Source organism: Sesamum indicum, linkage group LG8 (assembly GCF_000512975.1).
Source record: "Sesamum indicum cultivar Zhongzhi No. 13 linkage group LG8, S_indicum_v1.0, whole genome shotgun sequence".
NCBI lineage: Eukaryota > Viridiplantae > Streptophyta > Magnoliopsida > Lamiales > Pedaliaceae > Sesamum > Sesamum indicum.
This window is the reverse complement of record NC_026152.1, coordinates 138,622-152,906: the sequence shown is the minus strand read 5'-3', so window position 1 is coordinate 152,906 and position 14,285 is coordinate 138,622. Positions and strand designations below refer to the sequence as shown.

General features: G+C 36.9%; 1 protein-coding gene across 1 annotated transcript; it reads left to right on the top strand.

Annotated features, from left to right (window-relative positions):
• LOC105167243 (vacuolar protein sorting-associated protein 54, chloroplastic) lies at nucleotides 618-14,004 on the top strand. The gene is made up of 19 exons (XM_011086873.2): nucleotides 618-1,653; nucleotides 2,476-2,538; nucleotides 3,371-3,450; nucleotides 4,524-4,626; nucleotides 5,543-5,617; nucleotides 6,715-6,850; nucleotides 7,010-7,098; nucleotides 7,521-7,771; nucleotides 8,071-8,242; nucleotides 8,335-8,418; nucleotides 8,504-8,925; nucleotides 9,842-9,995; nucleotides 10,431-10,512; nucleotides 10,977-11,056; nucleotides 11,768-11,926; nucleotides 12,134-12,201; nucleotides 12,784-12,864; nucleotides 13,247-13,483; nucleotides 13,748-14,004. The coding sequence occupies exons 1-18, from the start codon at nucleotides 856-858 to the stop codon at nucleotides 13,383-13,385; spliced, it is 3,036 nt and encodes a 1,011-aa protein (XP_011085175.1). The 5' UTR covers nucleotides 618-855; the 3' UTR covers nucleotides 13,386-13,483; nucleotides 13,748-14,004.

Sequence of the window (14,285 nt, the reverse complement as noted above, 5' to 3'; positions counted from 1 at the left end):
GCGAAGCTCAACTTGTGCATGTAGATGAAAAATACATATAGTGTGATGAAAACAGAAGGTTGTGTTTTTTCTTGAATAAAATCTGAAAGCAATAAATTATGTACAATTCTATATTTGATATAAGTATATTCTTCTACTTGGTGGTATCATTTTATTGAGTATTCTGATTTTTCTTAATTTGTGAGCTATATATCTGCATTGGTTATTTTTAAATATTGTTCAATTATCAGAAATTTACAAAATTAAAGTAAAGTAAAGCCATTTTGATACAAATTATAGTGATCTTGATCCAACAAATTCAAGATAGATATGATATGCAGTAATTAAATATTTACGTGGGTGGGTGGTAAAGGTAAGTGAGCACATAAATTAATTATTAATAGGTATGTATGATAATTCGATTGCATATTTGTTTTGGTTAAAAAAGTTGAAATATTAAATAGATGTAAATGGTTTTGAGAAATAACACAATATTATGAGTGAAAAATTGTATATATTTATCAGAATTTTTGGGTTAGAAAATGAAAGAAAAACTGCCTTAACATCCTCTTACTACTACATTATTTTATTACGTACAGTATACAAATTTCTAAGATATAATGGCGGGCGGGTCCGGACTTCGGCCCAACCGGTGCATCCCGGTTCTCTATCTTCTCTAGTTCTCAGATCCACCACACCAGACCTTCCCATCTTCAACATGCTACTAATTATTTTCTCCATTTTTTCCCATCTCCGCTCTCAAGAATCAACATCTCCCCACTTCCTTTCGGGAATTTTTGATTCTTGATTGGGTTTTGTCGATCCATTCACGCTCTCTCTTTACAACACTGACCGACGTACAGATCTTGAAAAGCAATGGATTCGCCGCCTTCCCATTCTCCGGGAAGGTCGCCCGGTAACTCCAAGAAACCCTCGAGTTACACTTCGACGTCCTCATTGTCAAAATCAATCGCCGATGCCAGCAGCCAGAGCTTCTCCTCCATCCTCAACAACCCTAATCCTTCCTCATCCGTTGTCGGTTGGTGGTCTTCTTCCACCGCCGTTCCAGGACCCGAATTTGCCCCTTTGCCCTCTGCGCCCAAACCTGGATCCGAAATCACCCGATCCGATTTCATTCCTTACCTATCCTCCGTCTCCGAGTCTCACTCTCGCTTCGTCGACATTCTCAGGCAGCACGATAGGGATCACCAGGTGCAGGACGGTAGTTTTGCTGGAGGCCTCGCGGGGGAAGCATTGGTGGCGTGCTTGAGGGAGGTTCCCGCGTTGTATTTTAAAGAGGATTTCCAATTGGAAGATGGCGCCACTTTCAGAGCAGCGTGCCCATTCAGAACGATTTCGGAGAATGTTGCGCTGCAGGAGAGGTTGTCGCAGTATTTGGATGTGGTGGAGTTGCATTTAGTGAGGGAGATTTCGATGCGGTCTAGCTCCTTCTTTGAAGCGCAGGTGCAGTTGGAGGATTTGAACGCGAAGATTGTTCAAGGGTGCGGGAGGGTTAGGGAGTTGAAGGAGACGATCAGGCTTTTGGACTCTGATTTGGTTGGTTCGGCTAGGAAAGTGCAGGAGTTGAGCAAGAAGCGTGGGGATTTGATCAAGTTGCAGAACAAGCTAAGGCTCGTTCTTTCAGTAAACCAGGCCATCTCCACTCTTCAGTTGGTAAGTTTTCTTTTCGTCCTTCTTGAATATCTATATTAATTTAATGGAGAATAAGGATGATGAATTATTGTGCTATGACAAGACCCGTATGAATGAATGATGATTCTCCAATGCTGTCCACAGTTCTAGTGATTGTTTCATTTTTATCAGTATCTAATCAACACCCATTTCAATATCCATTCCCATTTTCCTTCTGCGATCTGCTAAATTGAATTGAAGTATTCATAAGCATTATACAAGGTTGAGGCTTATCATTTTGTGGATGGGAGAGGACTCCTCTCCTTTTTGTTACCCTACTTTGAACCTTTTGTTCGTGAATATCATCATACGAAATGAGGTTTTGACCCCTATATATTTTGCTTAAAGATTTGTACGGGTGCTCCTTCCAAAGTACCTTACTGATGTCACGCAAACTATAGTGAGCAGAACTACTATATTTACCCGCGGTATGAATTACAACCTCTACAGTAGAACAACCCAAGGGTATTGTACTTGTTAAATCTACTCCCTGTACCATGCGCTGCTGTTGAAAGATTGATTTTTCCATTTTACATCATTTCCTTTTCATGTATTTTGGTACTTGGCAATTATATCTCAAGGGCATTCTCCCCATCCATACTTCCTCCTTTTTCTGGTTTGCTGATTGCTTATTTAAGGTAACATTTCACTAATTCTAGAACCAGCTTCAGAAAGTCTGAGTCACATACAATTCTATAAGATAAAATAAGATTCAGCAAAGGTCAGCTTACTTGTCTCATTTGTAGAATGGACAAGTGCAGAAGTCTCTGTTCATTTACCATTTTTATTACCCATTATTTGCAGCTTGTTGCATCTGCAGATTGTCTTGGAGCTTTGGATATTACTGACGACCTGCAGCATCTATTGGTATGCTCACAGCTAATCATATGCTTTTACTTTTTATTTTTCAACATTTTGTTTATGCTTTTATTTGATAATTCCTATATATCCTTTCTTCCATGTATAAACAGTATTTGATGTACTTGTAGAATAGCTTTTCATAAGGAACCGTTTTATCTATGCTTTTCAGTCTATAATACTTCAATTGAGGAAATACTGTTATTGATGCTCAACCACAAAATTTTCTTATTGTGCCTTGACAAAATTCTGTGGTGTATTGGCTACCAGATTTGACATTTTTTGATGTACTTGTAGAATAGCTTTTCATGAGGAACCGTTTTATCTATGCTTTTGAGTCTATAATACTTCAATTGAGGAAATACTGTTATTGATGCTCAACCACAAAATTTTCTTATTGTGCCTCGACAAAATTCTGTGGTTTATTGGCTACCAGATTTGACATTTTTGCTGCAGTGGATCTTACTTTTTAAAGGTTAACCATTTCTTATCATTGTACACTTATAAACCTCTTTTCTTCATGAAAATGATCCTAGAACTTTCAACGGACTAAGCCAAAACTAAGATTCAGGCATTTTCAGAACTTGCAACTTTTGTTTACCTACCATACACATTCCCTCTATATGACATTCTGTTTTTATTTTTTCGTCCACTGATTCTGTCAGCAGTATTTTCTATTTGCTAGGAAGTGGGGCCTCTCTAGTTTGAGTTGTTGAAGCAGCATATGTTTTCTTTAATTTTAGTATTGAACTTTTGAAATAATTGAAAGGCTACCTTTTTATTCTCTTTATTTAACATATAAACTTTTGGCCATTTTACTAAAGATCATATCTTTTAATAGGATGGAGATGAGCTGATTGGTTTACATTGCTTTCGTCATCTTCGTGACCATGTAACAACTTCAGTAGAGTCAATTAACAGGTTAGTCTACTCGTGCTTTTAGCTGGAAGCTGTTGTGAGATTCTTAGGCCTTGTTTAGTTTCATTTCAAAGGCCCATTTTCTATTGTTCTTGAATGCAGAAGATAGCTATATCGCTGTGTTTGACTGAACTATAAGTTTACCTATTAAATCAGTAGAGATCATCTGGAACAAGGTTAACTTGAGCATTTGAATTTGTAAAAAACCAGTTATCTCTTGGTTTACCTCCTGCCTGCATGTCTGCCAGTACTCATGGTCTTTACTGTTCTTATAGGATATAATATACGTGCTATAGTCTGATTGGTCTGCTTGTAAACTTGACTACGTACTGGAATGAAGAACTTGTCCCTCCATTCTCCTTCATTTTTTATCCAGTAGTCTTTCTGAATGGGAACTCCATGTGACTGTAATACTATTTGACAAGTTGATACTTGGATGCTGAAAAACTGACTCGAAATATCGTCCACAGAGAATTACTAAAAGCAGTGGTGCATGATAACTGGAATAATTGGCAGTAAATGAAGCCATGAGTCTGTTACTTGTGTCTTATTTTATGTTATGCAATTTTATGTACCATAAACATGTCTCTTTCCTTATTGTGCGCAAAAGCTCTTTAGTGGATTACAACTCAATGTGCCAATTGGTGTAATGCTCTGAATGATATTAGGCAGGTATCTGAATTTTTTAATGATATGATCGAAAGAAAATAGAAGTTTCTAGTAATTCAGGGAATCGTTGAAGAATGGTATCTGCTGTACCATGAACCAGGAAAGGTTCTTTAGATGTTTCTTCTAAGCCTTTTTTTTTTTAAATCTCTAATAGAAGGTCTTGCACTGCCCTGATTCCGAGGAGCTCCTCTGACCTTTACTATCAACTTACCCCTTTGAAATCTTAATTTCTGTACATTGTTTTTTGGTTTTCTATTAGAGGTTTGCTCTAAATGATGTGGACTTGGACCATTTTATCTGGGTTGCCTGTCTCTCTCATGAATTCTAAATCCAATATATGTGTTTTGATTATTGAATTGCAACTTAAAGTAGCTTGATATTTTGACTTATCATATTCATTCTTGTAGCATTCTTTCAGCAGAATTTATTCGTGCATCTTTGCGCGGTGCTGAAAATATGGATGTATTAGTGACAACATCTGCCTTCACCTCCAATGGAAGACATGATGACGTAAGCTTAATGTTGTTTTTTGTATTTATGTTTTATGCATTCCTTATTAGCTACACTATTTTTCTTTAAAGGTCCAAACTTTTTCCTTTGTCGTTTTCCACATTAGAATGTAGCAATCATGCAAGCAGTAATCTTTATAATTCAATGTTTCCTTTATCTCCTTCAATGAGGAATTTGTTTGGGTGATTCGGAATTCATTTTGCTAGCAAGTCTTAAGTTTGAATTTCAGTTGTTAGTTGAGTTATGCATAGAGCTCAAGTCATGTATTGTAGAATAAGTCTTTAGATTTGTGATGGTTCTTGTCAGAGTGGTTTAGTAATGGGTACTAATATTCGCTTTTTTACTTTGCTTCTCTATTCCCAACAAGATATATGGCCACCTTACCAGAAAGAAAAAAGTGACTCCTGAAGTTGCTTGTTGCAGACCCTGAACAGTGCACAAAGACATCATATTTATTCTGCAAGCTAGAAGCTAGTTATATACAACATGCTCTCCGACCTTGACTATAACATCTAGTATTTAAAAACTCTCCTACATCACCCCTTCCTTTCTAGCATACCTTACCTTTTAACCAGCTAATATATATAAACTGAGTTTTACTTTCAGATTCAAGTTCTTTTTCTTCCAAATTGCTTAAACTTGATTCATTAATCCTCTCTTCCTATGATTAAAGATCTTATGTTTAAGTTACATGACCTTCTTGTTACATCGTGTTTCTGTATCTTGCCAATTACATTATGGTGTCCATTTGTGGTCCATATTTCCTCTATAGTTGCTCGTATGAGAAATGCTTTCATGATTGCTATTTTTTTGCTTCGCTTACTGGGTATAGGAAAGTATGAGTTCAGATTGGTGTAACTAGTCTACATTATTTGGTTGTGGCTCTCTGCTGAATACCGGCATGCAAACATTGCAGGTTCGACTGGAGGAAGAACAAACGTCTAATTTTCAAGATCAGCTTCTTCCTCTTATCATCGGATTACTTAGAACAGTGAGTCACTGTGTTCCTAATCTATTGGACTGATCACATTTTTGTTTACAGAAATCTTTAAATGGCCCTTTTCTGTCTGTGTTCCCTTAATTCCTCTTAGTGTGAAGATGCGTGCATTACTAACAATTAATGGTGTAAGAATATATGAATTTAAAAGTTTAGTGTCAAGATTGGAACATTATAGGCAAACACTGTATTTTTTTAAATTAACCCACTTCATTTGTCGACTCTATGTGATCGAATATTTCTTTCAAACATGAGTTCTAGACAAGGTATCAAACCTATGAATCTATTTTTTTTATTTGTGATTTTGTTTGAATCTAGAAAGAATACAGAAATCGACTAAGACTCCACTTCGAATTCGAATGAAAATTTTTCCGAATTACTGAATTTTTATTGTACTTGCATTTTGACTCCTGTTTTCCTTAATCCTTTTCCTAAAAGAAACACCCCCTTTTGATTGGATTTGATCCATCCCTTCGATTGATTGTCTACTACTGAAGATACACAATGCTAAAAACATTCTCTCGCTTTTCTATTGAGAAATCAAATGTGTATTTTCAGCCGACAAATTTGAACCATTAACTATTGGCTGCTTACTTTGAATTCATGAACGATTCTGGGATTTGAATCTCAAATTGTGTTTTCCTAATGACATAAGAAAATACAAATTGAGACAGAACTAATCAGTATTTCTTTTTTCAATCAAAAAATCCTTCTCAATTTCAATTATAACAAAACATATGAGTATATGTAAACCCCAGAATTGTGAACATTTATCATGATTATAACTGTTAAACGTGGTGGGGGCAGTCAAAAGACTCAATAATATCAGATGAATATTTTCCCTGTACCTTTCTTACTCATCAATTTCTAGTCCTGTACATTTAAGATTAATGAAGGTTTTGCATACGCCTATTTGTTCCCATCAAGTTGGTACCATAGGTTCGTATATTGTCAAAGATTTTAAATGTTAAGCTAAAACTTCAAAGTCTATTCGCGTGCATTGGCTTTGCCTTAAGTATTGCTACTTTTCTTGTGAGAGTTCATACTTTATGGACCCAAGAATTGTTTTGTGACTGAACTTTTGTTTTCAGGGCAAATTACCAGCTGTGTTGAGAATATATCGTGATACACTTGCTTCTGATATAAAGACTTCTGTTAAGATGACAGTTTTGAATATGCAACTGGAGTCAGATTCTATCTCCGGAGAGGGGATTGTGGATTCTGATGGTGGGTTTAAATGGTGGTTTGACTCGTCTTCTTCTTTTCTACCTGTTGATGATCAAAATTCATAATGGGCATTGAGGGAATTCTCTTCATCAAATGCCCTTGGCTTCACAGAAGTTCCTTAACTTCCAAATCTTTCTCATTCTTTCCATGCTGACTCAGGTGGTGGCTCATCACTTGGAAGTAAGTTAAAAAGTCTATCACCTGATAGCTTTCTGAAGCTTTTGGAGGAAATTTTCAAGATAGTGCAGGTAATGATTTCTGGTGCTTCTTCTACCTTTATACTAGCACATGTTTACACATAGTACATGGCATCCCTTTATGGAGATAATAAGTATTTGTGGCAATTTCTCCCTATTATAAACTTGAATAGAGACTATTAGTTACCCGCCACGTCTCTGGTCCATGGCCATGATTTAAGGGGTTTCTTTTACAAATAATCTGAACTTGTTATTCTTGTGAAGTTAATCATAATCTGGTTAAGTGCTGCGCACATTTTGTCCTATCTATGTATTGATAAATGTTTTCAGTTTATGTTTATCTAATGCCATCTGTGCCGTCACTGGAGTTCCTGTATCAGCCACTTCTCCCTCCCAGGAGCTCTAGTCTTAGTATACATCCATCCCTAATGCCTGCGTAGCGTAACTTGATTCTTTTCTTTTAGTGAATGCAGACACGCTTGTTGCGGGCTTCTGAAGTCAAAAAAGCAATTGAGTGGATCATGGGCAATCTCAATGGTCACTATGCCGCTGCTTCAGTTGCTGCTGCCATTGCACATGGTGCAGCTGCTCCTGAAACAGCTAATGAGGAAGATGGCCGTGCTAGTTCCTTTTCGTCACAGTCTCCCCAAAATGCTACCCGAGTGACATCTACCCAGGGAAGAGGATATGATACTGCAAGTCCAAATCTTTCAAAAAATTTCAGGTGAAATGCTGTTTCTTTTTCCTGTATTGTTTCAGAGCATAATTCCTGTTAGTTTGCTTGGGGGTTGGCCATGGGAACTGTCCTGTAGATGATGGACTTCTTTGTAAACCGGGAAATTACTTCACCCCAAAATTTCATGAGATGTGGTAGCTTAAAGGAAAATCGACGTTACGTCCTTTAGATAGTTTTTTACTGGAAACTGGGGCAAACATGTGTTTCAATGGTCTTCGTGACGTTCTGTGGGATCATATGAAACCTAAGGACATGTGAAAAATTTCCTTTTTCCTTTGTTTGGACAGAGCTGATATTTTAAGAGAGAATGCAGAAGCTCTATTTGCTGCTTGTGATGCTGCTCATGGAAGATGGGCTAAAATTGTTGGAATCCGTTCTCAAATTCATCCAAAGCTGAAATTGCAGGAATTTCTTAGTGTTTACAACATTAGTCAGGAATTTATAAGTTCAACCGAGAAGGTATGTGCTATCTCATTATAGTTCGATGCAATCTATGAAAGTGCACTTTGTGTTATTGTGGTTATAATTCCATATTATGCTGACATAAGCAGATTGGTGGAAGGTTGGGATACAGCATTCGTGGAACACTACAGTCGCAAGCTAAATCCTTCATTGAATTCCAGCATGAATCTCGAGTTAGTTGCCATCCAGCTAATTCTGTGGTCTTTACCACGCTCCTGCTCATGAATCAAAGACTAACTTGTGTGCTGGTTATAACAGATGACGAAGATGAGGGCTTTGCTTGACCAAGAAAATTGGGCTGAGATAGATGTACCAGATGAATTTCAGAATATTGTCACTTCATTGTGTTCTTCAGTATCAGTGACTACTGGAGATAGTGATGCAGCTTCTGATGATGCTGCATCAAGTTCTAAAGAAGTGATTCCAAGTACTGATGGTTCCTCCATTGCGCATGCTGGTCTATCAAATTCACTGCAGACTATCGAACATTCTGATTCTAATGGGACAGTTGTGGATCATATACCAAATGCTAATTCATCACGTTCGAGTGCGGCAACTGAGAATAGCAATGCTGATGTTAGTACTTCCTCTCAGGGCAACAGTGCCAGCACTAAGGAGCGTGGAAAACCTGCCCTTCGGATGCTTCATTTCAGAGGTGTTGGATATCACATGGTAAACTGGTAAGCATTCATGAGATCTGTGCTGTTCTTCTTCATGTGTGTTTATCTTCCGTTCTTGAATGCAATAAAACAAAAGGCATTGCTGTATGGAATTATTCACCAGAGCAGATTCTATAAAAATGATTTGGTTCTCTGTTTAAATATTTAAACTATATGTTTAGTGATTTGGTGCTAAAATTTCACATCTTTGACTGTCTTATTTTCACTAGTTTTTATTTGAGGTGTGCCTTCTCAAGTTATTTTTTATTTTGAGTCCCAACTGTCTGAAATTCCATGTGATCACATTCATATGCAGTCAAGTGTAATAAAGTTTATCAATATGTTGAGGAAACACTAGAGTATTTTAGGTTATTTCCAAATTTCTGAATCTCTGAGCTGATTCTCGGACTGGTCAGTGGTGTCCAAGTTGAATTGACTATCTTCCAGGTCAAATTAGTAGGTGGAGTTTGTGGGATAGGGGGGATGGCCAGAGAAGAGGAGGAACAATATAAGAAGCTATGGATAAGCATCAACAAAGTTCGGATACTCCACTGATTGAAGAGGCATTTATCAGAACTTTACGGAAAACATCAAATGAGTCAATTAATCAGAATGACAACTGGTTCTGAAATTAGATTCTTGAGCTAAGATTAGACTAAGATGTTTTACTACTAGAAAACAATAGCATTTAGGTGCCCCATATTTTTATATACTTTTAGTGATGTGCAGCTGGTAATATTTGTTCTGCCTTTTCCTATTTGGCTGAGTACTTTGGCCAAGACTTGTTTATTCTATGTTTTGGTTGTCCATTCATCGGCTGAAGGGTTGATTTTATCGTTACGAAGACTTCTTTTCTCTTTCTAAGACTTTAACATCCTGCTGGTAGCTTTGCTATTCTTTTGATGTAAATTTTACCTTTTCGTCTTTGCTGCTTCAGTGGCTTATATTTGGTGAAGATGATGTCAGACTACATAGATATGAGCAATTGTTTGCCCGCGCTATCTGCTGAAATAGTTCATCGTGTCGCTGAGATCTTGAAATTATTCAATTCAAGGACTGCTCATCTTGTTCTTGGAGCGAATGCTTTACAGGTTAGTATTTAAAGAACTGTTCGGGAGTTGATTTTCTATCTTACCCTTGAAGTATCTATTTTTCTGTACCATGGTCTTAAAAGTAGGTTTCGCTTGCATACTAGTGCTTCTTTGATCAGTTGCATGTTGTGTTCAATTAGATGTAGAATTTATGAATTCTTGGGACCATAAAAAACATACAAAGATTTTTTTTGAAATGCTGATTTAGGTTGACTTTTTCTTTAGGAGAGACATAGGAACAAAATTTAAAGTGGGAATAGATTTTTGGCAATTAACCTTTTCTAGTGGGTGAGAAGATTACTCAATTGTATATTTTACAATCTTTGCAAACATGTATAAGTGATTCTGTTTGATCCAAATTTTGACATCTTACTTGTTAGCGAACTTCCTAATTGGTTGTTTGTTTTACCCTTGGGTAATTCTAATTGACTACAGGTGTCTGGTTTGAGATCGATTACTGCTAGACACTTGGCTATGGCAAGTCAAGTCATAAGTTTCACGTATGCCATCATACCTGGTATGTGTTACATTTACTAGCATTGTTTTGTAGGTGTAAAGTGCATTTCCACCTAATTGTTTGGATCCAGGGAACAAGGGTTAATCAAGATTGTAAATCTGAAAAGTCTGACCAGGAGATGTAGCCTTGGGTCCTTGCTAACCAAAACTTCTAGACTGTAACTGTAATTGCATCTGAAGATATCTGCATTTTATATACATTTATGTGCTTCAATTTTTATCAGTAGACTGCGTATGCATCACTCTTTATTCCATCTTTAGGTTTGGATTTATAACTCAGCTCTATAGTGGTAAGCTTATTCATCTCAATTATGGCATCAATTTGACTAGCAATCTCAGATGTATTTTAACTGTATCCTTGAGTTAAAATTTGCATTTATTTGTTCTTATCTTTTTTCTGTGTTGGTTAGATAATGTTAGTTGGAGGCTTTCTAATTACTTGATGTTTTTCATGGCTATATCAAGAAATTAGGAGAGTTCTCTTGCTCAAAGTGCCGGAGACGTATAAAGGGCTGTTGCAGTCAGAGCTCGACCGAGTAGCAACTGTAAGAGAATTTTTGGCCAAAAAATATTGTTTACATAGACAATCTCAACGTTTTATCTACTCTAAAATGCATATGGCCGAGCATTATGCATTATGTGCGACATGGTAGGAGAGTAGGGGAGTTACCGTGAGGGACATCACATCTAATGGGTTCCCTGATAATCTGGGTCACGACTTGTCTTGTCATTCACCCTGACAGCTGTCATACTGAAGAAATGGTTGTACAAATGGAATATGCTGTTCCTTTTGATCCAAATAATGATATATTTTTCCGTTCTCATTTTCTGAGGCCATATTTGGATTTTATGGGCTGTCTGGAAAAAAGAAAAAGAGAAAACAAGTAAAAGTTCGTTGCCATGTTTAAGGGAAGGAAAATACATTTGAAATCACCATTTTTTAGAATGGTTAATAGTCGAAGCAATAATTTCCTGAACTGTAAATACGTGCGTATTTTATTTGATTATGCACAGTTATGTACATCCCTTTTCTTAATCTTTTCATACTGAAATAAAGATGTCAAAAAGCTTAAGAAAATCAAAAGAGAAAACATGGAAGCAGACTGTTTCTACTGATGTGTTTATACCAGGAAACTTTACTTGAAATTCTGTCATCTTTAATTGTTTCAATCACCCCCAGGAAAATAACGAGTATACACATGTTACCTGCTTTACTTCTGTGTACTTTATGACAGTTGTGCTTGTTTCTGTGTTAGGATTATAAAAATCACCGTGATGAGATTCATTCCAAGCTGGTTCAGATAATGAGAGAAAGATTATTGGTTCATCTACGTAGCTTGCCACAAATTGTTGAGGGGTGGAATAGATCCGAGGACACTGAACAGCCTAGTCAGTTTGCTCGGTCTCTCACCAAGGTAGAAAACCAAGGTCTTTATAATATGATGCTCGTTGCTAGTGTAGGAAAGATATGTCATTCTTGTCCCCGTGGACCCTGATTTTTCCTTGTGAGATAATGAATAAAGATTTTCTTCCCCTTTTGGGTTTGTGGATGTTGTGTTCATTCTGGTCTTAAGTAAAATATATATCTTGTGCACTGATGCTGCTTCTATTTGGTGGCACAGGAGGTTGGATACCTTCTGCGTACGTTATCTAAACACCTGCTTGAGGAGGATGTTCAAGCAATTTTTGGGTAATATTCATCACCAGAAGTCAAGTGTGCCGGGCCCTTTTTCTTTATTTTATTTGTTTTTCTGTTGTTTGTGTTTGTTATGCAAGACCAAGCATGACTTGCATATGAGACTTCTCCTTTCGTCTGGTTATTTCCCTTTGTAAAATGAGAGTAGAGGTAAAACTTTAAAATGTTTTTCTTCAAATTTTGAGAGTGATGGATGTCCATTTAGTTTGAAAGGCAAGATCCTAGAGTAACCTAGAAATACAAGATAGTTTGAAGGGTAATCCAATATGGTTTTGTTTATGATTGTATGTGAACTATATGCCTTTAGTCTGTTGCTTTACTGCATGTCAATATTTGACTCTATTATATCCACCTCTTACGAATGTTCTGCTCTTCACTCAAGACTGTTTTCATGTACATCTTTCTGCATTAGATTGCCCATCTGCTGGCTCATGCACATTGTTGGAAATAAGCTTTGGTGGCTGCAATGATCTATGTTGATTGTGTGTCTGCATGCGGAACTAGGCAGAAGTTAATCACTTGTGAAAAATTATTTCCTGTTCTGCTGTTTACTACCTGCTTTGCATGCTACTGCAGGCAAGTGGTTGTAATTCTGCACACTCAAATTTCTGATGCATTTTCACGGTTAGAGATAAGCACTCCGCAAGCAAAAAGCAGGTACTTAAATTTTATCCAGCTACCGTTATTTAAGGGGAAAAAGCATTTTGCTGCTCACTTTTGTCATTGATCACAGATATGCTCTTGCAAATACTTTGACCAATAGCAAGTTTCATTATGATTGAGTATTATCAAATTGCAAGTATTTAAAATCATAATATTTGAAATAATGCATGTATGAATTTGTTATTAATTGGCATAACTTGGGACTTGGGGTAAGAGTGTTCCTTTCCCTTCTTACTATATGTGTTTCTGTCAGGGTGCTTAGAGGAGCATTTTAGTTTCATGAAGTGTGTGTTTGTCGGTTTTTCTTTTTTCTTTTTTTTTTGGGGGGGTGGGGGGAGACTTGTGTTATCTAATTTTTTGTGTTATCCTATCCCAGTCTTCATTGCGATATCCAGCATATACTTGGGTGCATCAGAGCATTGCCTTCTGATAATTCGAGTAAATCTGGTCCACAAAACTGGGGGCTGCTTGATGAATTCCTGGCACAAAATGTTGGCTCTGAACATAGTGAATAGATTCTTTTGGGAAGAAGCTGGTAAAGATAATTGGATGAAGACTGACTGAGTCAAATTTCAGTATGGAGGCTTGATCAAGTTGGTGTCCTTCAAATGAGGTAAGATCTAATGGAAAGCTGCATACGACAAGTTAGATTTAGCTGCATTTGAAAATGCAACTACCTCAACACCTAATAATTTGTTGTAAATCTGAACATCTTGCTTTATGTCAATGCACCAAATGTCAATGTGCCAAAACAGAAAATTATTCAATCTTCAAGTTGTATGTGTTTGTACACGACATTATCAGGAAAAGGAATAGAATAGTTGTACCTATTCATGGACCCCTTTTGTTTCTGACATAATTTTTCTAATTTTTCCAGGGGTCAACACTATCATCTTCAATTGCGATATCATAATGACAATCCATGGATGCCTGTTTCTTATAGGATAGCTTGAATTTATTCTTTTTGTAGCTGTTTTCTGTATTATTTCTGTTTCATTTTTTTGCTTTGCGAAGAATAAAAGGAATAGCGTGTTCTCCAGTTTTGCATCCGCCATTTAAATCATGTGTGTATTATATACTTGGAAAAACCAGTGTTGGTTCACATCTTATATGCAGCCAAGAATTTTAATTTTCGATTTGAGATGTCGGCAGATTTCCTTTCGTGCTGCTTCTCTTCTGAGTTGTTGTATTTCCACAGGCTTTTTGGTTTTTGCCTGTTTGACATGGAGTCCAAGACATGCCTGTTTGTCTGTACTTCTGAACCATGTATGGGTAATGGGAACTTGAATAGATTCGGTGTGAGCTTTTTCGTCCTTCCCGCAAGGGTTAATATTTTATTTTATGAGATTTCACGTTTTAAAGAGAGCGGAAGCGACTAAAAATCAAAGTAACGTCATTAAATGAAGACCTTTCAA